This window comes from Cloeon dipterum, chromosome 1 (assembly GCF_949628265.1).
Source record: "Cloeon dipterum chromosome 1, ieCloDipt1.1, whole genome shotgun sequence".
NCBI lineage: Eukaryota > Metazoa > Arthropoda > Insecta > Ephemeroptera > Baetidae > Cloeon > Cloeon dipterum.
In genome coordinates this window covers 27018156-27045923 of record NC_088786.1, presented here as the reverse complement: position 1 = coordinate 27045923, position 27768 = coordinate 27018156, and the positions used below count along the sequence as shown (strand labels likewise).

Below are 27768 nucleotides of genomic sequence, written 5' to 3'. Positions count from 1 at the left end.
CGGAGATGAGAGCAAATAAATAAATATAAATAATGCTGTTGATGCGAATTGCGGCATGAAGGTGGCTGCTTGCCTAATGAATGTGAAATGATATGCAACGATCAAGGGAGAGTAAAAAAAGAGATGAAAAAGACGCACAAGCGGCAAAAACGCAAGCAAACGAGTTCTCCGTGCGAGTGATCGAGAGCGAGCGCAATGTTTTGTTCCCGCCACACCCTTGCCAAAAGTTAAGTTCACGGCCAAGCAGAGGTGCCTGGGATGCGGCCAAGTCGAGCCAGCGAGACCTGTTGAGGAAAGCAGCGAGGAGTAGGGACGGGTATAAAAGCTTGCCAAGTACACTCCGGTGCTCCACAGGGTTGGAAAACGCAGCCCGAACAGTGTCTCAGCGCAGAGACCGAGAACACGCCGATAGACGTTCTTCGCAACACACACACACTCAGGTGAGCAACCTTTTTCTCGTCAGCACCACTTGGCTCGAGACGCGCCGGCCTAATTAGGCTTTATTAATTGCACCGCTTATAAGGCGATTCCGCTTAATTGGACGCTCATTTGTTTTTGGAATGGCTCGATATCACAGAAAACGAGAGGAAAAACTTGTTCAAACAGTCATGTAAATTAATGCGTGCCGTGTCATGTCATCAAAGCTGCAGTATGCTAAGTGATCGGGATTCTCGGCTGATGCAGACACGCGAGGCAGGAGATAAAATTGTGCGCAAATCATGCACTCTGTTTACAGCCCATTTGTCAGTATTTTTTTTTTATTTGCAATGCAGACTGCAATAATTCAAAGTAAAAGAAATCCCTGTTTTCGAAATTGTATCTTGTTTCTTCTAAAATTTTTGAATTAAATATTGGAAGCATTTTTACGTACTTCAAATAACTTTTAATTGGCAAGTGGAGTCAAGCTAAAACTAAATTTATAAATTAACAAAAAAGTTTGAAACAACAGGGTAAATTGCAGTTTGCAACAGACCATCCTATTCAAGTTGCTTGCAAGAAAGACTAATTTAAAAAAAATCAACTAACTACCCCTCTTTCTGATTATTAGGAATTTAAATTATTTTAGATTATATAATTTATTACAAAATTTTTCCCGTCTTCAATTTTAAACACTGTATCAAGTTTTCTGATCTTTTAATAGTTTAATAATCTTTCTGATTATTAGGAAATTAAATTATTTTAGATTATATAATTTATTACAAAATTTTACCCGTCTTCAATTTTAAACACTGTATCAAGTTTGTTGAGAGAATTTACCATGGTGCTTTACTAAGATTACTTCCATCACAATTAAGAAAAGATCAATTCAAAGATTTAAAGACAAATATTTTTTGAGTCGATCTGCGCCAATATTTGACGTTTGATGTGCCACGCTATTTTGTTTGGGATGCAACCAATATACACGCTCAATACCACCATTCTTTGCTAATGCGACTTCATATGACATCGGCGCATCACGTCCGACCTATAAGGCCAAACAGCGATGGCTACCCTGAGGCAATCAGCCTTCAGCGGTGTCACTGCTTACAATAATAGTGCGACAGCGCAAGCATTCTCATATGAACTTGGTAGTCAAATTAGCACACACTCGGCCCACTGAGCACATAATTTCGCTTTTCACGACAAGCGTCCGGCGAGCAGGAGCCTCGCGAATAAATTTCAGGATTCGTGAGTCAAGGGAAGCAGCGGCGTGCACAGAATGTTATTTATCGCCGCGCACGACGCCTGAAAATGAGAAAATTATACTTAATCGATTGTTTTTCCATCTACGGGGCTGGCAGGCGGTGCGTGCGGAGATCTAGAAAAAGTTGGCAAGAGCACGGCAAGGTTCGTTGACCTCACGCGTGAAGGTCACTCTCAATTTTATTGCCCCGCCCCGACTATCTTTTTTCTGCTGGACATTTAAATCCCATCCTCCTGTCTTGAGAAACCCCCGAGTCGGCCGCCGTGAGCGAGCGCGTCGTGTGTTCAAATTGGAGTCAACCCAACCTGAGCAGAGCTCGTCGCCGCGCGCGCGGTGTGTGCTCCTCTCAACACAAAAAAAGCACCTCTCAACAAACCGGTTTATTGATACATATTTTCAGATGACCTCAGCAAGGTTAAGTTCAAGCGTCTTAATCGCACGTGTCACCAAACACAATTGCGCGGATTACCCAGACCGGCTCCTGAAATTAATTTCTCAATTCACAATAGCCATGAGTCGACAATAAAGACAGTCGCAAAAAATAAATTATTTGCAGCCGCGCTTGCCGCTTGCCTTTGTGATACAAATGGAATACAGGTCTTGGTTTAATTAGTCAACCATAACAATCGATAATTGTATAATTATCACCTTTCTTGACGGGATAATACGAAACGTGGACGCTATATCTCAGCTTTTCATGGGCACTGAACGGCACTTGAAAAAGATTAATTAAAGATCCTTGCCTATTAGCGCTCTGATAAACCGCAGAAAGCGAATCAAGGTGGATGCTGTTGCACTTGCTAATGGATTCCATCGCTTGAGCTGCTTCTTCATTGTCATCTCGCATAGTTGGTCAGCTATGAAGCGCATTTAATTTTTATTACATTTCTTTCGCTTCTGGTGTGCATTCGACCTCGCACCTGCAATTTATGGCAATAAATTCACTACGCCGCCTACGACTTGTGTGACAAAGCATCCACTAACAAGGAATCTCAAATCAATCGTTTTCTTGATCAGCGTCAAAACGGGTATTTATACAGATATTGCAACCGCAAGTTCTGTGAATATAAGTTTTATCAGTTTCTGTTTGTTTTACGAGGCGGGACTGGTGAAGTGTGTTTGCGGTTGAGGGAGCACCGCAAAATTGTCATTTAGCATTCCGCCAAAAACGAGATAAATGATTTGAATTGAGGAAACCGCACAAACAGTTCTCTAGAGTGCATTATAACAATTTTCCGCACGTTTGGTTCGCAGGAAAGAGAGCCCAAGGATGGGTGGTGTTTCGTTACTGGCGGCATGCTTGCTGCTGGTAGCCCCCAGTATTCAATTCCAGCGAGGGGCTGTCGAGCGAAGGCCGACGAGCCAATATGAGCGCGAAGAGACATCGCAGGTGCTGGAAAAGCTGCAGCTCGGCGACGGCCACTTGGGAAACAAGAGGCTGCCGTTGCGAGCGGCTGTCGAGCACCATTTGACTGCACAAGAAAGGTTAGATATTGTCAAAATTAATTTTACAGTTTTAGAATATTTGTTCGATTTGCAGAGCTCAGCAACATATTCCATTGCGAGAGGCTGTCGAAAGCAGACCCGAATTTGTTGTGAGCTCCGAAAGAATCGCGTTGCCTTACACATTGGACTCTGCGGAAAATTTGGAATCGGACAACGAAGCTCCGCAAACACCAGGTATATATTATTTATTAAATTAATTACCAACGAATCTGTATAAAAAAATTCTCCACGCAGGCCAAGAGCGTTATCCAACTGGAATCAGCTCGATTGGTGATTATCGCGTTGTTTGCTATTTGGAGAGTTGGGCTGCGCACAGAAAAGAGCCGATGAAGTTTTTCACCAAGGAATTCAATCCACATGCGTGCACGCACCTTATTTATGCGTTTGCTTCTTTGGATCCTCACTCTTTAAAAATAGTGCCCCAGGACGAGGAGTTTGACATTGTCAAAGGTATCAATATCAATTTCCCCCAAAAATCACGAAATATAATTATTTGGAAAATACTCAAAATTAGGTGGATACAAAGCTGTGATGCAACTGAAAGAAATCAACCCCAACCTTAAGGTTCTCATCTCGCTCGGAGGTTGGGTTGAAGCCGCAAGACGTTACTCGGAAATGGCCAGCAGTGCCTCAAGTCGTCGCGAATTCATCCGCTCTGTGGACCACTTCCTCGACAAGCACGAATTCGACGGTCTTGACCTCTTCTGGGAATTCCCTGGTGCCAAGGATCTGGGCGCCAAGGCCACCGACAAGGAAAACTTTGTGCTCTTGGCCGAGGCCCTGTCAGAAGTTTTCGCTCCCAAGGGCCGGCTGCTGTCGGCCGCTGTTTCACCCTCTCGCTTCAGAATCGAGGACGGCTACAACGTGCCTGAACTGTCTAGATATTTGGACTTTTTTAACGTCATGAGTTATGACTTGCTTGACGAGAGAGACAAGGCTGCGTATCATCCCTCTCCGCTGTTCAGGAGGTCCCATGACCAAGGCATCGGTGTGTTTTTGAATGTTGTAAGTTCAAAAAATTTTCAAAAGGGCTTAGATTTTTCAATCTTGAAATTCTTAGGACTACGCCATTTCTTACTGGCTTAAAAAGGGAGTTCCTAGCAGGAAGATCATCATGGGCCTGCCATTTTTCGGCCGATCATTTACCCTGGAGGATCCTAATGTGAATGCTCCTGGATCTCCAATTGCTGGCCCCGGAATGGAGGGAAAATACACTTTGGTATTTTTATCTCACATAATACATTTTTATGATTAAATTATTTTCTTTTTAGCAACGAGGATTCCTTTCCTATTTTGAAATTTGTGAGAGACTGGCAGAAGGAAAAGGTGAAGAGCATTGGATGCAATATATGGATGAAGTGGGAAGTCCTTACATGGTTCAAAAGGACCAATGGGTTGGATTTGACAATCCAACGAGCATTAAAACCAAGGTAATATTTTCGGGGAAAGCAGAATTACACTTACTAATTTTTTTTGTCTAGATGGAATATGTTAAAAAGTACAATTTGGGAGGCGCTATGGTTTGGGCTGTAGATATGGACGACTTCATTGGATTCTGCGGCAAGAAATATCCGCTCCTCTCAGCTATTAACGAGGGCCTCAAAGGTAATTTTTCAAATAATGTGTAAGATTTGTGTTAATAATAGGTTTTCTCATTTAAGAAAAAACTGACGCTCCGACAACAGCAGCGCCAATCATCGCTGAAGTGACCCCGGCGCCTGCACCGGCTCCAACGCAGCACCCAATTGAAGCGGTCGAGGCTGAATTAGTCGTGCCCACGCCCGGCCAAGAAATTGTTTCCATTGGACCTGGAAACTCTTGCAGAGGTCACGGCTACGCTCGAGAGCCTACAAATTGTCGCGTTTACTACAGGTAAATTGCTTGATAAAAAATTATCTGGTAATCTAACAGCATGTGATTTTAGATGCGAGTGGGGAGTGAAAACGACCTATGTTTGTCCTGAAGGACTTCATTATGATGCAGAGCTGCAACTGTGCAACTGGCCCGAGAAGGCTCGTTGTGAGCAGGTGATTTTAATTCCCGAAAAGTACGTTTTGACGCCTCTGCAGCAGTTTTTGGTCAAATTCTCTGTACCTCACTACCCAGTTCAGCATAGCACAATTGGTAACTAAATTAAAAACCAATAAAAAGAGAAGAAAATGGTTGTAAAAATGGCATATTTTAGTTTCACAGCGTCAAACCGGCATTGATTGCTCCACGGATGGTCTTTACAGCGACCCTACAAGCCAAAGCTACATTTTGTGTCAAAACCAACGGAGTTACTCTATAAGCTGCCAAGAGGGATTTACCTACAACCTTGGCACAAACCTTTGCGAGCAAGAAACTGAAAAGGTCGCAAGCAATGTTTTCGTGAAATCTGCCGTGCAAATGTCTGAGCAACTGAAAATCGACTCGCACAACACACTGAATAAAAATCGTCCAAGTGTAAAGAAAAATGGTAATTTAAATATTGTGATGCCTAAAAAAGTTACTAATTTAAACTAAAAGACAAAGGCTACAAGGTCGTCTGCTACTTTACCAACTGGGCGTGGTATCGCAAAGACGATGCGAAATTCGTGCCAGAGCACCTCGACCACAGGCTTTGCACTCACATAGTCTACGCGTTTGCTGCCCTGGAACCACATGATCTCAGAATTATTCCATCTGACCCGTGGACCGACTATGAAAACAGTGAGTAAATTTTAGTATTACAGTGATTGAAATTGATGCTGAACATCTTTGCAGATTTCTATCAACGAGTTACTTCCGTTGCTGAGCCTCGTCGAGGGGATGCTAACGTCAAAATTTTGCTCTCGTTGGGAGGCTGGACTGATTCTTCTGGAGACAAATATTCGCGTATGGTCGGCAATGAAGCATCACGCAGAAAGTTTATCTCGGACACAGTCAACTATTTGAAATCGCATAACTTTGGAGGTCTTCACCTCGACTGGTACTATCCCCGCTGCTGGCAGTCAAACTGCGGAAAGGGACCTGTGTCTGACAAGGACAATTTCGCCAAGCTCATCAAAGAACTGCGAGAAGAATTCAACAAGCAGAGCCCCCCGCTAGAACTGGCCGTGGCAATTTCTGGTTACAAAGAGGTTCTGGACGTTGCTTACAATGTCCCTGAAATCAGCAAGAACGTTGATTTTATGTCCGTGATGACCTACGACTACCACGGCGCTTGGGAAAAGAAAACTGGCCACGTGAGCCCGCTGTTTTACAGGCAGGGCGACCGATTCCCCCATTACAACACGGTAGATTTTTTAATTCAATCGATCAGTATGAGATTTATTAATTTTTTGGTGTCTAGAATTTCACTCTGGAGTATTTGGTGTCGATGGGAGCTGACCGTGATAAGGTCATCATGGGAATTCCGCTTTATGGACAAACCTACACTCTTGACGATAGCAAGAATAATGATGTTGGTGCTCCATCATTCGGACCTGGCGAACCAGGCGAGTTCACGAAACAACCTGGAATGCTTGCTTACTTCGAAGTTTGTGAAAAAAGTGAGTTTATATACTTGTTTTAAGTGAAAAATAAAATATTATGTAAATCTTATTTTTAGTTCGCTCACAGAACTGGCGAGTTGTCAGAGACAAGTTTGGGGCTCACGGGCCTTACGCTTATTCTGGAGATCAGTGGGTTGGCTACGAGGATATCGACTCTATTCAAGAAAAGGTAAAAACGCCAGGAAATAAATAATAATGATAAATGAATCTAAAAATCTCAGGGCCGCTATATTCGCAATATGGGATACGGTGGCGCAATGGTCTGGACTGTGGACTTGGACGACTTCACCAACCGTTGCTGCAAAGGCACCTTCCCTCTGCTAAAGGCGATTAATAGGATCTTTGAGCGCATACCCACTGACTCAAGGCCTGCAGTGGACTGCACGAAGCCGCCACAGCCCATCACGCCTGCTCCACCAACGCTGACAACCGGAGTGGACACAGGAGCCGAAATGACCACCACACCAATGACCCAGAAGCCAGCCGAAATTAGCCCCACCACCAGCCCTTGGTGGACACAGCCGACGACCGCGGCGACCGCACCAACGACTCAGTCGACCACCACCCCCACCACTACCACCACCACCACCACTACTACCACTACCACAACCACAACTACCACGCCCAGACCGACTACCACAGGCACCAGTTCGACCTGGTGGCCTCAACCGACCACAACGACCTCAACTCCGGTTTCCAGTACAGCTGGAAGCAACGAAGATTTGCTGAACAAACCTTGCGAGCCTGGTGAGCACCACGCTGACAGGCAGAGCTGTAATGCCTACTACAGGTGTATTCTTGGACAACTGAAACGAGAGTCCTGCGCTGGAGGCCTCCACTGGAACCCCACTCTGCATGCTTGCGACTGGCCCAAGAAGGCGGGATGTGAAGCAGGTACAATTTATTTCAGTACAAAATTGTATGGAGGAAACTGGTTAAAAGTCCGTGATTGTTCACCTTGCAAAATGTTTAAAATTTTCGTCCCGACTGTACAAGTAAATGAAAATTTTCCACTTCCATTCTTTAGGCAAAATTCCATAACCTCCCGCGCGAACGGGCAAAATTGGAATATTAATATTAAATCAACAGAAAGCAAAGTTAGGTCTCGTTATTATAGAAAAATATTTCAGAAAATGTGCCGACAACAAGTGCACCTTGGTGGCCTCAGCAACCGCCGACCATGCAAACGACGACTACAGAGAGACCAAATGAATGGTGGACACCCAGTACGACAGAAATGTCACAACAAATTGTACGGAAATTTTTCTCTCCCGACAGATTTTAAAATAATTTTTATTCATTTTTTCCATTTAAGATTGAGGGTAGACCAACCTACGCGCCTCCTAAGGCTTGCACATCGGGATCGTACGAGGCCGATCCTAGTGACTGTGCAAAGTTCTTCATTTGCGTCAATGGTCGGCAAAACGGCCAGAATTGCGCTAGTGGTCTGTACTGGAATCAAGAAAAGAAATACTGCGACTGGCCGAGCAATGTTCAGTGCGGCGCAAGGAGCGAGACTGAATTCGAAGAATTTTTCGAAGAACAAAAAGCTGAGGGTAAATACGATAGCTTGAATCAAATCCCATCTCTTATCAAAGATTTTTTTTGTAGATTTGCGACTGATTGAGGGAGATTCGTGCTCCAAAGATTTCATGAGGGATAAAAGTGACTGCTCCGTTTTCTATAGATGTGAAAACGGTAAGATTTTGTCTGTAGGACGCTGCGCAGATGGCCTCCACTTTAACGAGGTACGCGAAATTTCTTACTGAAATACAACTGCTCTACAAATTCATTTTATCATAGGTGCAACAAAATTGTGACTGGCCAGCTAATGTCGGCTGCACTTCCTCTGGTGGAGATTCAATCTCCTCATCAGGTTCCTCGACCATGAGGCCTGTGGCTTCAACTGTCAACCTCCCGAAACCAACTGAGAGCTGGACACATGAGCCACCTAAGGTCACCACAACGACCATTGCTCCTTTAGTTAACGACCCCGCGCCGGCACCTTGCACTGGTAATTTACATATAAAATAAAGTACATACAGGAGATATACAATAATTTTTAATTTCTAGGAAAGTGTCTCATGGTTTGCTATTTCACCAACTGGGCCTGGTACCGCCAAGGAACTGGCAAATATTTCCCTGAGGACATTGACCCTTCACTGTGTACCCATATTGTTTACGGATTCGCAGTCCTTGATTACGAGAACCTCATAATTAAAATGCACGATTCCTGGGCTGACGTGGATAACAGTTCGTTTTGCCTTTTTTTTTAAAGAAATGAATTAAATTATTAAATTGCTTTCAGGATTCTACGAAAGAGTAACTGAATTCAAGAAATTCGGCAAGAAAGTCCTTATTGCAATTGGTGGGTGGAACGACTCTGCTGGAGACAAATATTCGAGACTTGTGAACAGTCCTGCCTCGAGGAAGCGCTTCATCAAACACGTGATTGAATTCATGCAAAAGTACAACTTTGACGGTCTTGATTTGGACTGGGAATATCCCAAGTGCTGGCAGGTCGGTCCTCAGTTTCCCAGCATATTAATTAGTCACTAAATATTTACCAATTATTTAGGTCAACTGCGACAAGGGCCCTGATTCAGACAAAAAGGCCTTTGCAGACTTTGTGAAAGAATTGCGCTACGAATTTGATGCTGCCGGTGGTTACCTTTTGACAGCAGCGGTTTCTCCGAGCAAAACTGTCGTGGACGCAGGTAAAAATAAATCAATTTCATCACTGGATCAAATCTAAACATTAAATAAATTAGGCTATGACGTTCCTGCTGTTGGCAAATATCTTGACTATGTGTCGGTTATGACCTACGATTTCCACGGCCATTGGGACAAGAAAACTGGACACGTTGCGCCATTGTACGAGCATGAGGATGACGATTTCTACTTCTTCAATGCCGTGAGTTTGCAGCTAATAAAAATGTTCAAACTGCTAACTTTTAAATATTTCAATAGAATTATTCTATTAACTATTGGCACGAGCAAGGAGTTCCTAAATGCAAACTCATCATGGGAATGCCACTCTATGGTCAGTCTTTCACATTGGCTAAACCTTCCGAAAATGGATTGAACGCCCCTGCAACTGGACCTGGTCAGGCCGGCGAGTTCACAAGAGCCGCCGGATTCCTTTCATATTACGAGGTAGACTATTTTTGCAATTCGTAAGTTTTTCAATCTAAATTTAATATGATCTTCAGATTTGCGACCGAATTAAAAACAAGGGATACAGTGTCGTGCAAGATCCACAGGGTCGAATGGGCCCCTACGCTTACAAGGATCGTGACTGGGTCAGCTTTGACGACGTCAATACGTTGATAAAGAAGGTAATATATACAGACAATTTATAGTTAAATTATTTAAACAAAAATACAATTTTAGGCTCAATTCGTCGCAAAAATGGGAATTGGCGGCAGCATGATATGGGCTCTCGATTTGGATGACTTCAAGGGAACTACTTGTGGGCAAGGAAAGTACCCTCTTCTGTCAGCCATCAACAGCCACATGTGCAGCGGATGTAAGAATATTGCGTTTGATAGATGCATTTATTCTTAAATTGTCAAAAGTCAAAATACACGAATTTATCAATGGTTATTATCGAAAGCTTGTAAGAAAGGGCGACACTTCAGGTTAAACAAGTTGACTAAGCCCTTGTCCAGGAGGATAAAACCGAAGTGAGCCAAGACTAGCAAAAATCAAAAGGCATCACAAAAAATTTCATATGAAAATCTTGCACTCACGTGCGCCTTATAGAGAGAGGGAAGCTGTGCCGCTAAACAGTATTCCAGTGCCGGTTGCATATCATTCCGCACTCTTTTGATGCCAAAATCTAACACGTTTTAAATTTTGTGAGTAAAACCGAAGTTTTCATGTGATTTGTTACCAGCCGTAAGCGATACAACTCAGCAAGCAGCTCAGCCACCAATGCAGTCTATTACTGACGCTCCAAAGGAACCTATTACCCAAGCGCCGATGTCACCTGAATTTGTTCCCGAAAGTATTCCAACCAAGGCTCCAGCGGCGACGCAGAAACCAATGCAGAGCACTCAGGCCCCAGCAGAAACCCCCACGAGCGTTGTCGTGCCTCAGCCAGTTACGCCGGGACCTGGAACTGACGTGGCTTCTTGCCAAGGATCAAATTCTCCTTGCGGCCCATACAAAGTAGTTTGCTACTTCACAAATTGGGCTTGGTACAGGTAATAATTTTCATTCGGGGATTAATTACAATGTTTTCTTATATTTTTTGTTTGTTTTAGACAAGGAAATGGAAAGTATCTGCCAAGCGATATTGATGCTTCCCTCTGTACACACATTGTGTACGGTTTCGCGGTTCTTGACGGCTCCTCTCTACTGATTAAACCTCACGATTCATGGGCTGATCTCGACAATAGTAAGCTACTTAAATTTAAAGAAAAACGTATTTGGCTAAATATTATTAAATGTCATTTATAGAATTCTACGAGAAGGTTGTAGCTTTGAAATCCAAGGGCGTCAAAGTGCTCCTCGCCATCGGTGGATGGAACGATTCGGCTGGTGACAAGTACTCAAAACTTGTAAATAATCCCGGAGCTAGAGCGAGATTTATCGACCACGTCTTGAAATTCATTGATGAATACGGATTTGATGGTTTGGATTTGGACTGGGAATACCCTGTTTGCTGGCAAGTTGACTGCAAAAAGGGCCCCGCATCAGATAAGACAGCTTTCGCAGCATTTGTCAAAGAGCTGAGGGCCAAGTTTGGTCCCAACAGACTCCTTTCATCGGCAGTTTCCCCAAGCAAATACGTTGTAGATGCTGGTAATTGCGCTTCATTAAAAATTTCGATCATTTTCGGGCTAATTTGAAATATGCTCTCTCATAGGATATGACGTTCCGACCTTGTCCAAGAATCTTGACTGGATCGCTGTGATGACCTACGACTATCACGGACAGTGGGACAAGAAAACCGGACACGTTGCTCCAATGTATGCCCATCCAGATGACTCGGACGCAACCTTCAACACCGTATGTTACAATAACAATTAATCAATTTTTCAAAATAAATAATAAAAATTATTTGCAGAATTACACCATTAACTACTGGATTAAAAACGGCGCCAGCCCTTGCAAACTTGTCATGGGAATGCCAATGTATGGACAAAGCTTCAGCCTTGCAGAGACGACAAATAACGGATTGAACGTGCCAACATACGGTGGTGGAGAAGCCGGCGATGAAACAAGAGCCAGAGGATTTTTGTCTTACTACGAGGTAACAAAATGTTGTATTTAAATAATAATTCAAATTTAAAAAAAAAAATCTCTACAGATTTGTCAACGAATTAAAACCAAGGGATGGAAGGTGGTCCAGGATCCGTTAAAAACTATGGGACCATACGCATATCTGCGAGATCAATGGGTGTCCTTTGACGATCAAGCAATGATCAGATACAAAACAGACTTCATCCGTAAGATGGGCCTGGCTGGCGGCATGATCTGGGCCTTGGATTTGGACGACTTCCGTAATCTCTGTGGCTGTGAAGCCCATCCTCTGCTCAAAACCATTAACAGAGGCCTTTGCAGACTCGACACTCCAGCCCTAGACTGCAGCCTGTCTTTGCGAAGCGAAAGTAAGACGAATTTATAGCAAAGAAAAATTGCAAGAACTAAATAATTTCATAATTAGTTGACGAGGATACCGTAAAACTGATCTCAGAACCTGGAGAGGAAGAAACGAACCCAAATGATCTCAGAGAAGATTGCACCTACTCTGGCTTGCAAAAGCATCCTTCTAGCTGCACGCAATATACTCAGTGCGTGAATGGCATTAAAATAACCCGCAATTGCCCTCCCGGTACAATTTTCATTACTGAGAAGCAGAATTGTGATTGGGCACCAAAGGACGGCACTTGTTTCCCGCAAGAAAGCTCAGGCGGTGAGTCTCCCCAAGTACAGGCTCCTGCTAGTCCTACTCCAACCCCTTCAGCACCAAGACCCACACCGAAACCTCAACCTGTAACCGAGCGACCCGTTTTCCCTCCTCAAACTGGCGGCAAACAATGCTCCGACGAATTTGTGCCGCAGACTGGAAAAGACATGAAGGTTGTTTGTTACTTCACCAACTGGGCCATATACAGGTAATAATACCTGGACTTTTCCTGTTAAAATTGGTTAAAATAACTAAAAATTCAAAACAGACCCGGCATTGGAAAATATCGCGCTGAGGACATTGACACCAATCTGTGCACACACGTTCTTTATGGCTTTGCAGTTTTGGATGGTTCCACACTCTTGATCAAGTCGCACGATCCCTGGGCAGATTTCGACGATGGACTTGGTATGAAATAAAAATTAACGCGGAGCTTTCCAAATTAATATTTTTTTTATTCCTCAGCGCTTTACTCGAAGGTCACCGCTTTGAAACAGAAGGGCATCAAGGTCCTCCTGGCGTTGGGAGGCTGGAACGATTCTCTCGGCGATAAATATTCTAGGCTTGTAAGCACTCAAGCTTCAAGAAGCAGATTTATCACTCAAGCTCTAGAGTTTATTGACAAATACAAGTTTGACGGACTTGATCTTGATTGGGAGTATCCTAAGTGCTGGCAGGTACAAATTATTCAAGGGAACATTTGAAACGTGTAATTAATTAAATCGGAAACGTCAGGTTGACTGCAATAAGGGACCAGACGCTGACAAAGAGAATTTCGCTTATCTCGTCAAGGAACTGAGTGCCCAGTTCAAGCCTAAAGGATTGCTCTTGTCAGCAGCTGTCTCGCCCAGCAAAATGGTCATCGATGCTGGTAAGAAATTTACTACCATAATATTATGATATTTCTCACATGTCAACTTTAGGTTATGACGTGCCCGTTCTCTCGCAGTACCTGGACTGGATTTCTGTGATGACCTACGACTACCACGGACAATGGGATAAAATGACTGGACACGTCTCTCCGTTCCGCGTCCATGAAAATGACACAAACGTTTACTTCAACACTGTAAAGAATGCGACAAGCGATATAAAACAATGATCTAATCTGAGTTTTCACAGGAATATACTATGAATTACTACATCAAGAAGGGCGCAGATCCAAAGAAGCTGGTAATGGGTATTCCCCTTTATGCTCAGAGCTTCACCATCATCGATCAATCAAATACTGGACTTGATTCCAAATCCTCAGGACCAGGATTGGCAGGCGAATTCACGCGTGCTGCTGGCTTCACTGCCTTCTACGAAGTACGCTTCAATTTTGAAATTAATTTCTCTTAACTTTAAGTTTGTGTTAGGTTTGCCACATGGTTAAACAGCAGCAATGGACCGTCGTGCGAGACCCGAGCGGAGCAATGGGTCCATATGCTTACAGAGGAAATCAGTGGATGTCCTACGACGACGTTGACATTATCAGAGATAAGGTAAGTGCTTAAATCGATGCTGAATTAATTCAGAATTAACGGTAAATTGTTCTTGCAGATGACATTCGTGAAAAAGCTCGGCATCAGCGGAGCGATGATTTGGGCGCTTGACTTGGACGACTTCACAAACAGGTGCGGCTGTGGAAAATACCCGCTACTCAGAACCATCAACGAGGAACTTCGAGGACAAGGATGCAAACTGAATGCTTGCACGTAACCAAAAAACTGAAAACAGCACTGGCTTGCCATATCCCTAGTTGCAATGATAAGAGTTCAAAACGATTTTGTATGCTTTCCACATCATGATTTCATTTTGTAGAATATATCCTTCGAGTAACTTAACACACATTTTGTGATGTGGAAATTATACTCATGCCTCTACCCAGCGCCGCAATGATAAAAAAATTGTGAATTAAAGCTTCAAATGGTTTCCTTGCGAGCTGAGTATTGGAATTCCTTGCATCAAGTGCGATTTGACAACTGCGGTTAGGAAATTTTGTCTGGTGTTGGGTAAAATGTGCCAAGAAAACCCACAAAAGCCCTTAAAATTTTTGGACGGTAATAAATACACCCGAGGTTGATTTATGATTCTTAAAAGAAATAAAATAATTGTAAAAATAACTTAAAAAGCATTTTATTTAACAACGGTACGTAGATCAAGTTTTCGATAACCAAAATATTTATCAGTTGAGTAAGTTTTGTAGTGCCGCATCATCAGTCAGATAAACAATGATGATCGTAATGGGACAAGCCCCTTCCAAGAGATAAAACCAGATCGAACTTATATTGCTATACTTCAAAAATTTCCCTCGTCACACCTTGTTCATGCTGTCATTTTGATAAATGATAGCCAAAGATTGATAGTTTTAACCTCAATGGTACTGTGACGTTTTAAATTGTGAACTAATACTTTTAAGTAAGAGAAAAATTATTTACAGCTTGCCCATTTTGCAGCCCTTATAAAATTAATAACAAAAATTTCACATAAAGTCGTCTAAAAATACTTTCATGGAATGCGATGTGTGTTCGTTGCAAGTTTAAATATTTCCTTAAGCTCGAGGTCTGGCGTTTTTAACGTCAAACAGTTTCCGCACAAAGTAAACCTGGAGAATGGTGGTGCAGGATATCACAACTATTTGCGCGATGCTCCACGTCTGCACGTAGCGGTTATTGTCGAGCAACGTGTTGAAGTGTCGCGCCTCGTTACTGCGCGCGTAGTGCTGATACTGCAGCATGTCTTGGATGTTGCGCTCCACCCCGCGGATCGTGTCCTGGATTGAAACTCAGGATCAGAATTTGCAGCAGTTTTCGCAACACTATTTACAGAATTGCATTCCGGGGAAATGAAGATCTCATTGAAGCGTTAATGGAAGCGAATAAACAAGAGCTTGCGTTATTTTTATGTTGTGTGCGCAAAATAAAAGTGAGCAATTAAATCAATCATTTTCCCAAGTAATCAACATTCAGTGTGCAATGTGTGGTAATTAGAGCCGGCAGTTACGTTTGTATTAATCAGCAGCGTTATTCTCCAACACCACAAAGATAATGATTGAGTACGACCGTCCACTTAAAGATTAAATTTCGTGTTTGCATGCAAGTACTTAAAAACAAAATACCATGCAAAAAAAGATAAGGATTTTATTTACCGTAAAATTCTGCACGCTCAAGTCCATATCTTCAACTTCCTTACTGAATTTGTCCCACTCATCGTACCTACGAATAAAATTACAATTACCTCATAGTGTCGTCACACCTTTTACATGAATGTGTTATTTTTTTATTTTCAATGAAAATAGAGTTTACCGAATGACAGTAATGTAGAGGTTGACCAACTTGGCTGCAAATCTGGAAAACTGGTTGTCAATGCAAACAGCATAGTATCCGCCGGTGGAAGACTGGTCTTGAAACTCGGCGTTTTGTTTCCATTGGTAAGGATGGATGATTTGACCATTTGGGTGGCGCACTGCAAAGCCAGCCATTCCGTCGCCACCTCGCAGGACCTGTAACAGCGCGAATAATTACATTAATGCTTTTTGCAAAAAAAAATTGTTTCAAAGCATTATTTATGTTCCTTTTTAACAATATTTGTTTCTCCCAATTGAGAGATAGGCAGAAATATCTAAATCTAAAACGATAAGCTCATCCCAATAGCCATGAAAACAAAGAGATAGATTGACTGTTCGTTTCGATAGAGAGAAGAAACCCATCAAAGCGTTTCTAATCCGTACCAAGGACTTAGTTTAGTAATTTTATCGAGAATAATATAATAATATTTACACATTTATTCACAGTTAGTTATTTCATTCCAGTGTTTTCACTTTCTGTGCAACTATGGGAATACTGAATAGTTAGTTAATGTAAGGAAAAACAATCCAAAACAATTAGCAAAAATTAGAATAAAAATTATTTTCATTTACAGATATAAGAACAATTAGGCAGCCGGAATATATGAATGATTCGGTTATCCTGGACTATAACAGGTGAAAATAAAGCAAACAAAAGATAGCAATCTTTGACGTAGGCCCTAACCACACATCCAAAAAAAGTTCGACGACTGCAAAGATTAAAACGGGAAGGGGAATATCATATGACGAAAGCTGGTGAAAATCAAATCAAGATCTCAGTGCTAGAAGAGAAGCAGAATGATCACGATGAATAGGCAGAACGTTAAAAGTGTTAGCGTGACAATTGTGGTGTTTGTGATCATAATTTATATTTTGTATGGACACAAAAACCAGAACCATAATGAAGAGTCTGTGGTGGACTTCCTCAAGTTCAAATTGACACACACACCTAGCAAGATAATGAGCCGTACGTTTTTCTAACAATTGTTTTCCAGGGTTGATAAAAAATGGTTGAATGGCTATTTATTTACATGTATTTCTGTACTGACGATATTAAATATGAATTAACAAGCATATAAATTACCAAATCCACATTTCTTTACTATTTTTTTACAGTTGATGATTTGAATGGACGAGGAGAACAGGATGAATTACTTCTAACGTACGCGAGAGATGTCATGATTGAACCCTCGAGCCGAGATGTGCCTTACTTCATGGACGACTCGAGTCCTAGGGACTTCAGTGGGTTGAATTACAACGAGATATTTTCCACTTTACTAAAAAACAAAGTAACCCACAGCTAAGGAGATCAACGACTAAAATCTTTTTCAGAAAAATGGATTTTTTGTAGACTGTGGTGCATTTGACGGCGAACACGGATCAGTTTCCATGGGATTTGAGAGGGATTTTAATTGGACTGGACTGCTCGTGGATGCAGGACCCTCGGGCATTCAGAAGATCATGATGAAAAGCAGAAAAGCGTGGTTTGCTCCAACATGCATGAGCACGCAAAGAAAGTCCATGATAGTTAGTGCAAAAGTAAAAGTGCAATTGAAGTTAAATTTACAGAATCTTTCTGTAGGTAACATTCGAGGAAAGAGGAATGCAAAGTAGAATTGCTCAAGGTGGAAGTGACCACACAGGTCCAGTGGTGAGATCACTATGCTTGCCCTTTCACACCATGATGCAGGCGATGGGGGTATCCAAAGTGGACCTTTTCAACTTGGACGTGGAGGGGATGGAGCTGCCCATTCTGAAGACTATAGATTTCAACCTTGTACCAGTTGACGTGAGAACACGTTAAAATTAACGCTAGGAAAAAAATTTGATAGAAAAACCTTTTCAGGCCATGGTTATTGAGCACTTCAATAATAATGAGACTGTAAGGAATGAAATCAAACGAATAATGGAGGAAAACGGATTCAGATTTTATCTGGAAAACACCTATGACTATTTGTTCATTCACAGCCGGGTTTAATAGCCTGCCTGAAAATTTGATCTTGGTTGTGACTTAAGCTAAAGAAATAAAAACTAAGATTGTATTGAATTACAAAACTTGGCCATATGATTTTTTTAAAAACGAAAAAAACGCACGCATACTTTAAACAGTGACTGGTATCTTTCAAGTGTAAAATTCTGATAAAATTGATGGTAGCGACGGTAGAAGAAGAACGTGTCATGGACACGCTAGCCCACGGGTAGATATTGAAACTAAAAATTATTAAAATGTGAATGCGTAGGAAAGTGGAAAAATGCTGATTATATGTCGGTGAAAACGTAAAGTTCAGTTCTAGCGGCACAGCCATCACGCGTGCAATGGAGTCAAGGCGCTTTAGCGTAGCAATTTTGGCATGCGTAATCATCGTAGTTATTCTCTACAAACATTTAACTAATGATCCAAATAATGAGACGAACAGTCAAACAATAAGCAAAAAAATGACCCGTAAGTAACCGATGCATTCAGATATTTATTTTTTACCGCGGCATTAGTATTTGATAAGAGGTAGCGGTAAAACGTTGTCTAGTCTGTTATCATTGAGGAAACGCTCTACGCTGCACCGATTCTATTTTGCGTGAGCTGTTCATTTGAATTTTACAAAAAAAGAGTACAACAACTGTTTAAAATTAAAAGTTTTGAAGTAAATAACTGTGAAGGAAAAGTTTTTACTGTCAATATTTTGCTTCATTACGCCAAGTTAACTTCTAATATAGATTTAACCTGACCATTTTCAAACACTTTCAGACTTTCAGATCTGTTTAAATTTGTGAGAGTATTTTTTAGCAATCGCGTTGCTATGAGGTCTTTGGCAACAGGAATGAACTGCAATCTTGGTTAAAGTGTCGACACTTAAGGTTGTTGTTCCATATTATATATTTAAATCAAACTTCATCCTCGTTGCATTAAGATCATCCACATTAAATCTTTCTTTCCGACGAGTTTCGGCTCCAATTTAGAGCCCCATTCCATGAAAAAAAACAGCTGGCTCCAACACCTGAACCAATGAAATAAGGGCTCTACTGTGAAGCCGAAACTTAACGAAATGAAAGATAAAAGGAGGAAGTTCTAATGCAACGAGGATGAAATCCATTTTTTTAAATTAAAATATTGATGAACGGCAATGTTTGAAGATGATCTAATTTATAACTCACTTTTCAAAATTCGCCCGAGGATCTCATTTCATGATAGAGCGATATAATTTTTAAGCGTATGGATAAAGTGCATTTATCAAATGTTGTCAAAACGTCTGCTATCAAAGAATCTGCTTGTAATTTATATCGGTTTTTTTACATGGTATTGAATATTGTCGATAATGATTTAAATATGAATTCTCTTATTTTTCCACAGTTAATGAGTTGAGTGGACGAGAGGAGTTTGACGAGTTGCTCCTAGCGTACGCCCGAGATGTCATGATTGAACCTTCAAGTCGAGATTTACCTTACTTCTTGGAAAGCAAGAATAATAAGGAATACAATGGCCAAAATTACACCCAGATATTTTCCACTTTACTAAAAAACAAAGTAACTAATAGCTAAAAAGATAAACCACTAAAGTCTTTGTTAGACAAACGGATTTTTTGTAGACTGCGGATCATTTGATGGCGAACATGGATCTGTTTCTATGAGCTTTGAGGCTGATCATAATTGGAGTGGACTACTTGTAGACGCATCACCCATATCATTGCAAAAAATATTGCTAAAAAGTAGAAAAGCGTGGTTCGCTCCAACGTGCATGAGTCCAGAAAGAAAATCCATGATGGTCTGAGCAGGATTATGAGCAAATTAAATTGACTGTAGTATATATACTATATTTCACTAGGTATCGTTTGAGGAACAGGGAATGCAAAGTCACATTACGAAGGATGAAAAAAAAGCTACAGGTCCGGTGGTGAGATCTCTGTGCTTACCCTTCCACACCTTGATGAAGGCGTTGGGGGTGTCGAAAGTGGACCTTTTTAACTTGGACGTGGAGGGAAATGAGCTGCCCATTTTAAAAACTATTGACTTTAATCTTGTGCAGATTGACGTGAGAGAATTATCAATTAAGACGAAACGGTTCTAAAAAAAACCCTTTTTACAGGCAATGACTATTGAGCACTACAATAATAATGAGAATGATAGAAACGAAATCAAACGAATAATGCAGGAAAATGGATTCAAATTTCACGGTCAAAACGGCTTTGACTTTATGTTTATCCACAGCCGGGTCTAACAGCCCATCTGTAACTGTCACTTTAACTTAAGAAATAAAAACTTATGGCTATATATGACACACTGCAAAATTTAAGAATTCTTTCATTTCATCCAGATTATAATGTTTAACGTGAAACGACAAAATTTAAATTTATAGTTTTGCCGGTAACTGGAATCTTGAAGTGGAAGGCTCTGATAGTATACTGACGGAATAAACCACAATCCCACTGTCTGGAAAAGAAAGAAATTAAAATAGTGATATGTTATTAAGCAAGGAAAAAATGTTTAATAGAATCGATGTCTAAGAAAATGTTAAAAAACATTCTGGAACTTCAGTCTTATAAGGTAGGTCCAGTGGTGAGATCACTGTGCTCGCCCTTTCACACCATGATGCAAGCAATAGAGGTATCCAAAGTGTATCTTTTCAAATTGGACGTAGAGGGGATGGAGCTGCCCATTTTGAAGACCATAGATTTCAACCTTGTACCAGTTGACGTGAGAATACGTTAAAATTAACGCTAGGAAAAAATTTTGATAGAAAAATCTTTTCAGGCCATGGTTCGAGCACTTCAATAATAATGAGACTGTAAAGAATGAAATCAAACGAATAATGGAGAAAAAAGGATTCAGATTTTACCTGGAAAACTCTTATGACTATTTGTTCATTCACAGCCGGGTTTAATAGCCTGCCTGAAAATTTTATCTTGGTTGTGACTTAAACTTAAGAAATAAAAACTTAGTAAGATTTTATTGAATTACAAAGCTTGGCCATATGATTCTTTTTACAAAACGACAAAATTTATACGCAGGCTTTAGACGGTGACTGGTATCTTTAAAGTGTAAAATTCTGATAAAATTGACGGAAGTGACGGTAGAACAACGTGTCATGAACACGCTGCCCACAGGTAGATATTGAAACCAAAAATTATTAAAAAGGAAGGTGAATACGTAGGAAAGTGGAAAAATGCTGATTAGATGTCCGTGAAAACGTTAAAATACCTTGAATGTTCAGTTCTAGCGGCACAGCCATCATGCGTGCGATGGAGTCAAAGCGCTTTAGCTTGGCAATTTTAGCATGCGTAATCATCGTGGTTATTCTCTACAAACATTTAACTAATGAGCCAAATAGTGAGATGGACAGTCAAACGAAAAGCACAAAAATGACCCGTAAGTAATCGATGCATTCAGATATTTTTTTGTATTTTTTTCCTTGGCATTAATATTTGATAAGAGTAGAGCGTGTTTTCTAGTCAGTGTATCATTGAGAAAACGCTCTACAATGCCAACGATTCTATTTTACGTGAGCTGTTCATTTGCATTTTATGAAAAAAAAGAGGAACGTTCTGAAGCAACGATGATGAAGTGCATTTTAACCATAATATGGATGAACTGCAATGTTTGACTCTAAAAGATGATCTAATTTATTACTCGCTTTTCACAATTCGCACGCTTAACATTCCATGATACAGCAATTTAATTTTTAAGGTTATGGAAAAAGTGCATTTATTAAATGTTGTCATCTGCTTGTAATTTATGTCGGTTATGTTTTTAGATGGTAATGAATATTGTCAATAATGATTTAAAAATAATTTCTCTCTTATTTTTCGACAGTTAATGAGTTGAGTGGACGAGAGGAGTTTGACGAGTTGCTCCTAGCGTACGCCCGAGATGTCATGATTGAACCTTCAAGTCGAGATGTACCTTACTTCTTGGATGGCACGAATAATAAGGACCACAGTGGCTTAAATTACACCCAGATATTTACCACTTTACTAAAAAATAAAGTAACTAATAGCTAAAAAGATAAACCACTAAAGTCTTTGTTAGACAAACGGATTTTTTGTAGACTGCGGATCATTTGATGGCGAACATGGATCTGTTTCTATGAGCTTTGAGGCTGATCATAATTGGAGTGGACTACTTGTAGACGCATCACCCATGTCATTGCAAAAAATCTTGCTCAAAAGTAGAAAAGCGTGGTTCGCTCCAACGTGCATGAGTCCAGAAAGAAAATCCATGATGGTCTGAGCAGGATTATGAGCAAATTAAATTGACTGTAGTATATATACTATATTTCACTAGGTATCGTTTGAGGAACAGGGAATGCAAAGTCACATTACGAAGGATGAAAAAAAAGCTACAGGTCCGGTGGTGAGATCTCTGTGCTTACCCTTCCACACCTTGATGAAGGCGTTGGGGGTGTCGAAAGTGGACCTTTTTAACTTGGACGTGGAGGGAAATGAGCTGCCCATTTTAAAAACTATTGACTTTAATCTTGTGCAGATTGACGTGAGAGAATTATCAATTAAGACGAAACGGTTCTAAAAAAAACCTTTTTACAGGCAATGACTATTGAGCACTACAATAATAATGAGAATGATAGAAATGAAATCAAACGAATAATGCAGGAAAACGGATTCAAATTTCTCGGTCAAAACGGCTTTGACTTTATGTTTATCCACAGCCGGGTCTAACAGCCCATCCGTAACTTTCACTTTAACTTAAGAAATAAAAACTTATGGCTATGGCATAATGCAAAATCCATGAATTCTTTCATTTCATCGAGATGATAACCTTTTACGTGAAACAATGAAAAATACAATTTATTTTTTTGCTGGTAACTGGTATCTTGAAGTGGAAGGCTCTGATAGTATACTGACGGAACAATCCACAAGCCCACACTGAAGGAAAAGGTAGAAATATAAAAAGTGATACGTTATTAAGCAAGGAAAATAAAAATGTTGATTAGATACGATGTTTTAGGAAATGTTAAAAAACCTTCTGGAACTTCAGTCTTATAAGGTGAGAGCGAAACAGTCATCATGCATGCAAGAGTGGCAAGGCGCTTGAGCGTGGCAATTTTGGCTAGCATAGTCATAATAATTTTTCTCTACGAACTTAAAAATAATACTATGAATGAGCCAAATACTGTTTCGACAGGTCCAACAAAAAGCAAACTAATGAGCCGTAAGTTATCTATGTTTTAAGCCATTTTTTTACCACCGTTGCAATAATTTGATGGGCAAAATTAATTTTGGTAACTTTAATTGCATTATTATTTTCTCGCGTGTTCTGCGCAAACGACTATGAGGGTGGAATGTGAGATGGTGCAATTTTGATGTTAACGCACGTCACCAGAAACATTTATGAAGTGGCTTTTTGTCGGGGCAAAATTTGACCCGTCTATTTCATAATAAGAAAACTTCACTTTTTTTGTTTTCATTTGATTATTTTTATCATGAATATTGAAAGTTATATATTTTCTTACATCCTCCTCCGTAGTTGAAGATCTGAATGGACGAGAGGAATTCGACGATTTACTCCTTACGTACGCCAAAGATGTTATGATTGAGCCATCGGATCGAAATGTGCCATACTTCATGAATAACCCGAAAACTACAGATTTCAGTGGCTTGAACTCAACCCTGATAATGTACACCCTATTGAAAAACAAAGTAACCTATAGCTAATAAGATCAACAACTTAAATATTCGTCAGAAAAACGGATTTTTTGTAGACTGTGGAGCGTATGACGGTGAACACGGGTCCGTTTCCATGAATTTGGAGATGGAATTTAACTGGACGGGACTGCTTGTGGACGCGGGACCCTCGGGATTGCAAAAAATCTTGCTAAAGAGCAGAAAAGCGTGGTTAGCTCCGACGTGCATGAGCACAGAAAGAAAATCCATGATGGTTTGTATACGATTGTGCGCAATTTTAAATTACCGCCAAATTGCAGGTCTCATTTGAGGAGAGAGGTATGCAAAGTAAAATTTCAAAGAATGACGGAAAAACATCAGGTCCGGTGGTGAGATCTCTGTGTTTGCCTTTTCATACCATGATGAAGGCGATGGGGGTGTCAAAAGTGGACCTTTTCAACTTGGACGTGGAGGGGATGGAGCTGCCCATTTGAAAACCATTGACTTTAATCTCGTGCAGATTGACGTGAGAGAATCATAAATTGAATTGGCAGCTGTAAAAATATTGTTTTTTAGGCTATGGTTATTGAGCACTACAATAATAATGAGACTGTTAGAAGCGAAATCAAACGAATAATGGAGGCCAACGGATTCAAGTTTTATCAGAAAAACAACTACGACTTTTTGTTTATTCACAGTCGCGTGTAAAAGCCTGTCCTTAATTTAAAGTTATTTGGATGTAGCATGAATTTAAGGATAAATATCTGGTTCTGACAAAGAGCAAGCAGTTTGATGTGTAACTGTATCCACGGTTTTTACATAAATTTGTAATTATTCCTATCGTGTTAGGTTAATAATCGGGCCAACGTACGGCTATGGAATTTGAATGACAAAAAAATGAAATTTTAGGCATGGTAAATTTTATAATTTCTATTTCAATTATAATCCAAATTAAAACTTTTCAATTATTAAACGACTGTCTTTAATGCCTGAGAAGAGAGGGAGGTTTAAAAGTGGTGACAAGAGGCAATGAATCTTCCAGCCAACAGGGCAACAAACGAAAGAGAAAATAATAATTAACTGTGCGTCACTATGAGAGATACAAATTAAATTAACGTTGATGACGAGCAAAGAAATATTAAGTTACAAGTCAAATACACCTCTTCATTCGAGGTTTTAGTATATTGGGTGTGAACATCAAGCGTAGCAGACGTCATGAATTCAAAGAAATAAGGTGCGGGTATTTTGGCTTGTGGAACTTTCGAAGTTCACTCTAGCAATCGCGAGCCATATGATATGATGGAAATTCAATCAAAGACCAAGTTACCCAGATGCTTTTATTACTACCATCACAGTATATCAACCATTAGTAAATACATGTCATGTTTTTTTAATATTTTTAAATTTTATAAACTACGTTCAATTGATGCTTTTTCGTTTTTTCACCGTGTTTTTGGCAGCTCATTGCAATATAAGTGCATACATTTTGCTATGCAGATACTCCCAAGGAAATTTGGGTTTTACTCGCAGAGTTTGAGTGGTCGTTTTGTCAGGATTTTTCTCGGTTGATGTGTGCAGATGAGAATTTGCAGACGCTTCTTGAATTTAAAAATTTAATACTTCACCAAGAATATGAATGCAATGTGTTTTTATATTCACTCAAATAGAGTGTGGGTGGCGAACAGAGTTAAAATATGGATGCTAAAATAGGTAATAAAAATTAATTGTACTAAGCAAAGATATTAATAACCGTTTTTTGTACCTTGCTCGTAAACAGCTGTTTTACTTAGTTCAACGTTATTACATTTTTTGTAGAATTTAGTTTTAAAATTGTAATTAAATGTGGTGTCGATGCTAAATTGCAAATTTTTTAAAATCTATGGTGAGAAATAATGAATCGTGATGTCAATCCGTCTGATGGTTGTGAATGAGGGGAAGTATAAACAATATTAAAATCAGTAGAAAATTAATATCGATATTTTGACGAATTTCAAGAATAAAAAAGGGTGAAAATAATTTTTAACTCCTCAAATTGAATATTAAATAGATATACATTATATTTGAAATGTTAATGAATCAAATAGCATAAATATAGATATTTTGCTTAGTGATATATTTAGTCGTGTAGAAATATTAAATTTACATACAATCGGGAATTTTACGTTAACATAAATTATAGGTATACAAAAACAAACTTAATCGGGCTATGCCAGCGAAGATTTTCAAACCGACATAGAAAAAATAAATCGGGAAAAAATTCAGAGCTTAAGTAAGCCACGATGGCACATAACCTAAAAACGCCCAAAAGGTGGGCCAAAAGCACTTTCCATGGAAAAGCTCAATTTTAATATTCTATAGCTCTATGCAAGAAACGAATCTAGCCCTCAACCAATGCACGCATTGATATTAAGCGCACCACCTGTTGATGTTTGAGAGCTGCATGTGTTTACACACCTGAAAGCTGACGTAGAATGTGGCACCGGGGTTGACATATTGGTAGTAACAGTCCTCCTTTCCGGGGTCGATGTGCACTTTGTAGTCCATGGCGACGGCCGGCAGGGTCTCGTACCATGGCAAGGTCGACTCCTGCGGGTCGACGGTGGACGCCTGCTGCTGGGGTGAGATCAGGCAGGGCAGACCGACCAGAAAAAGGCAAAATAACAGACACCGTGGTGCCATGTTTGGCTCTTTTAAAGGCTGAACACCAAGGGGGCGTGACCGGTTGCGGTATGCGGTGTTTGCGTGAAAGCCCGCGGAGGGAAGCGGCAGCGGCGGCAACGACAGCATACTCGCTGCTCGCGCTGGCGACGGTGAAAATTCTTTGTGGTTGCGCCGAGCGCCGCGTATTTAATTATGAAACACCCGCTTTAATATTCTGCTCGAATTGTAATTGGCATTGCGGAATGAATTTAAATAAACCACGCGTTTGTTTTACTGCAGTGAGTCTCGGCTCGATGGCGTCTCTATTTCTTGTTTTTAGTGCCGTATTCCCCTGTGTGTTTTATGGCCGTGCGCATAATTTTTTCGCATTATTATTTGTTTCGCAGGCCATGAGAGCGTGTTCGTGTAAAATTTTGTGCCGGAAGAATTTGCCAACAATTCAGCGTTTTGTGTTATATTGCTGATATTATAGGTTGTTGGCTGATTGCATCTCAGGTATTGGAGAGTGTATTATAGCGTTCTCATTATTAGTTGCAAATTCTTATATATAGGTGTGGTTCAAAATGTAACCTCAAGTCGTGAACTTGCGAAGGCCAGATGAAGGTTGTTCAATGCCGGCCGAAAATAAAACTGATTACAAATAACCCGCAGCGTATAGCCTTTTTCAAGATTGATCAGTCGCATTCGCCAGATTTAGGATTCATTGAATTAAATTTAGTTGTGTTACGCTGCGTCACTTGTGTAGAGAAAAAATCATTTTAATATCTAATAAGCATACCTAGATAAAATCGTTTTCAATTATTTGGTATCAAATGGATGTCTATATAATGAGTCCTTTATACAAGTAAATCACATATTAATTAATTATTTGTGAAATCATCATTTATTTATATCTTTGTGGTTAATATTTAATGCAATAAATATAAAATTATGTGTTAAGATGATCACACTGGCGTTATGTGTGAATTAATGAAGCGATTCTACCCTCTGCTACAAATTAATTATTGTGTTTATTGCAATTTTATTATAAATTAATATTTTCAACGACTGACAGAGCTATAATTAAATGCAGTTATCTAGGAGTACAGCGAGCTGTTTATTTTACAGCAATTTACTTCTCCACAATATATTCCAAGAAATATCTTTAATTGATTGTTAATTATTCTTACGATTTGGACGTGAGAAAGGAGCAAATATAGAAATATAACTGCCCTGAAGTTTTAAGACGGAATGAGTTCTGCATATCAAAATAAAAGTCTTAAATATAAAAATTTGAAAATCACAAAGTGCGCCTTGCACAGGGATGCTAACTGTGCCGCACACCATTCCTTCAGTGCGGGTGGCGTAAAAGGTCCACTCCTAACATTTTTGCCGGGGTCGGTGCGGGCCGGCTTGCAGCTGCAGCAGGGTGATAAGCGTGCACATGCGATAAACATTTTTAGTTGATTTACTTGTTGATTATGTATAAACATCACGTTTTTCTGTTTCTGGTGTAATCAACAATGCACTTTAAATAGAAAACTATCAATTAGTGTAGAACCCTTAATAAA

General features: G+C 40.2%; 5 protein-coding genes and 2 long non-coding RNA genes across 7 annotated transcripts in view; 5 read left to right on the top strand and 2 right to left on the bottom strand.

The window, feature by feature from the left end:
• Positions 1-27768, bottom strand: part of LOC135941576 (uncharacterized) — a 160067-nt gene that overhangs the window by 28528 nt on the left and 103771 nt on the right. The window lies entirely within an intron of this gene.
• On the top strand, positions 341-14732 carry Cht10 (Chitinase 10). The gene is made up of 41 exons (XM_065496641.1): positions 341-440; positions 2939-3169; positions 3225-3364; positions 3425-3640; positions 3705-4195; positions 4251-4409; positions 4462-4620; positions 4672-4795; positions 4852-5062; positions 5115-5314; positions 5376-5648; positions 5699-5881; positions 5936-6447; positions 6504-6702; positions 6762-6874; positions 6927-7599; positions 7836-7957; positions 8021-8261; positions 8317-8453; positions 8509-8719; positions 8779-8958; positions 9014-9225; positions 9284-9422; positions 9477-9619; positions 9676-9861; positions 9918-10043; positions 10099-10234; positions 10604-10913; positions 10974-11107; positions 11170-11514; positions 11579-11721; positions 11780-11965; positions 12023-12323; positions 12380-12830; positions 12891-13030; positions 13088-13299; positions 13358-13493; positions 13546-13688; positions 13742-13927; positions 13978-14103; positions 14162-14732. Exons 2-41 carry the CDS (start codon positions 2955-2957, stop codon positions 14318-14320), a joined length of 8673 nt encoding a protein of 2890 aa, XP_065352713.1. The 5' UTR covers positions 341-440; positions 2939-2954; the 3' UTR covers positions 14321-14732.
• On the bottom strand, positions 14722-26276 carry loj (logjam). The gene is made up of 4 exons (XM_065496647.1): positions 26012-26276; positions 15907-16103; positions 15750-15816; positions 14722-15374 (listed from the first exon to the last, which is right to left on the bottom strand). Exons 1-4 carry the CDS (start codon positions 26234-26236, stop codon positions 15153-15155), a joined length of 711 nt encoding a protein of 236 aa, XP_065352719.1. The 5' UTR covers positions 26237-26276; the 3' UTR covers positions 14722-15152.
• Positions 16718-18020, top strand: LOC135947723 (uncharacterized). The gene is made up of 5 exons (XM_065496646.1): positions 16718-16914; positions 17064-17236; positions 17280-17474; positions 17530-17736; positions 17794-18020. Exons 1-5 carry the CDS (start codon positions 16746-16748, stop codon positions 17923-17925), a joined length of 876 nt encoding a protein of 291 aa, XP_065352718.1. The 5' UTR covers positions 16718-16745; the 3' UTR covers positions 17926-18020.
• On the top strand, positions 19116-20201 carry LOC135947725 (uncharacterized). Its single transcript, XR_010575707.1, has 4 exons — positions 19116-19466; positions 19510-19704; positions 19765-19971; positions 20026-20201. It is a non-coding gene; the product is annotated as an uncharacterized LOC135947725 (long non-coding RNA).
• Positions 21097-22679, top strand: LOC135934079 (protein Star-like). The gene is made up of 5 exons (XM_065475593.1): positions 21097-21305; positions 21750-21922; positions 21966-22160; positions 22221-22427; positions 22481-22679. The coding sequence occupies exons 1-5, from the start codon at positions 21143-21145 to the stop codon at positions 22610-22612; spliced, it is 870 nt and encodes a 289-aa protein (XP_065331665.1). The 5' UTR covers positions 21097-21142; the 3' UTR covers positions 22613-22679.
• On the top strand, positions 22923-24362 carry LOC135934080 (uncharacterized). The gene is made up of 5 exons (XR_010574060.1): positions 22923-23105; positions 23421-23593; positions 23637-23831; positions 23878-24083; positions 24134-24362. It is a non-coding gene; the product is annotated as an uncharacterized LOC135934080 (long non-coding RNA).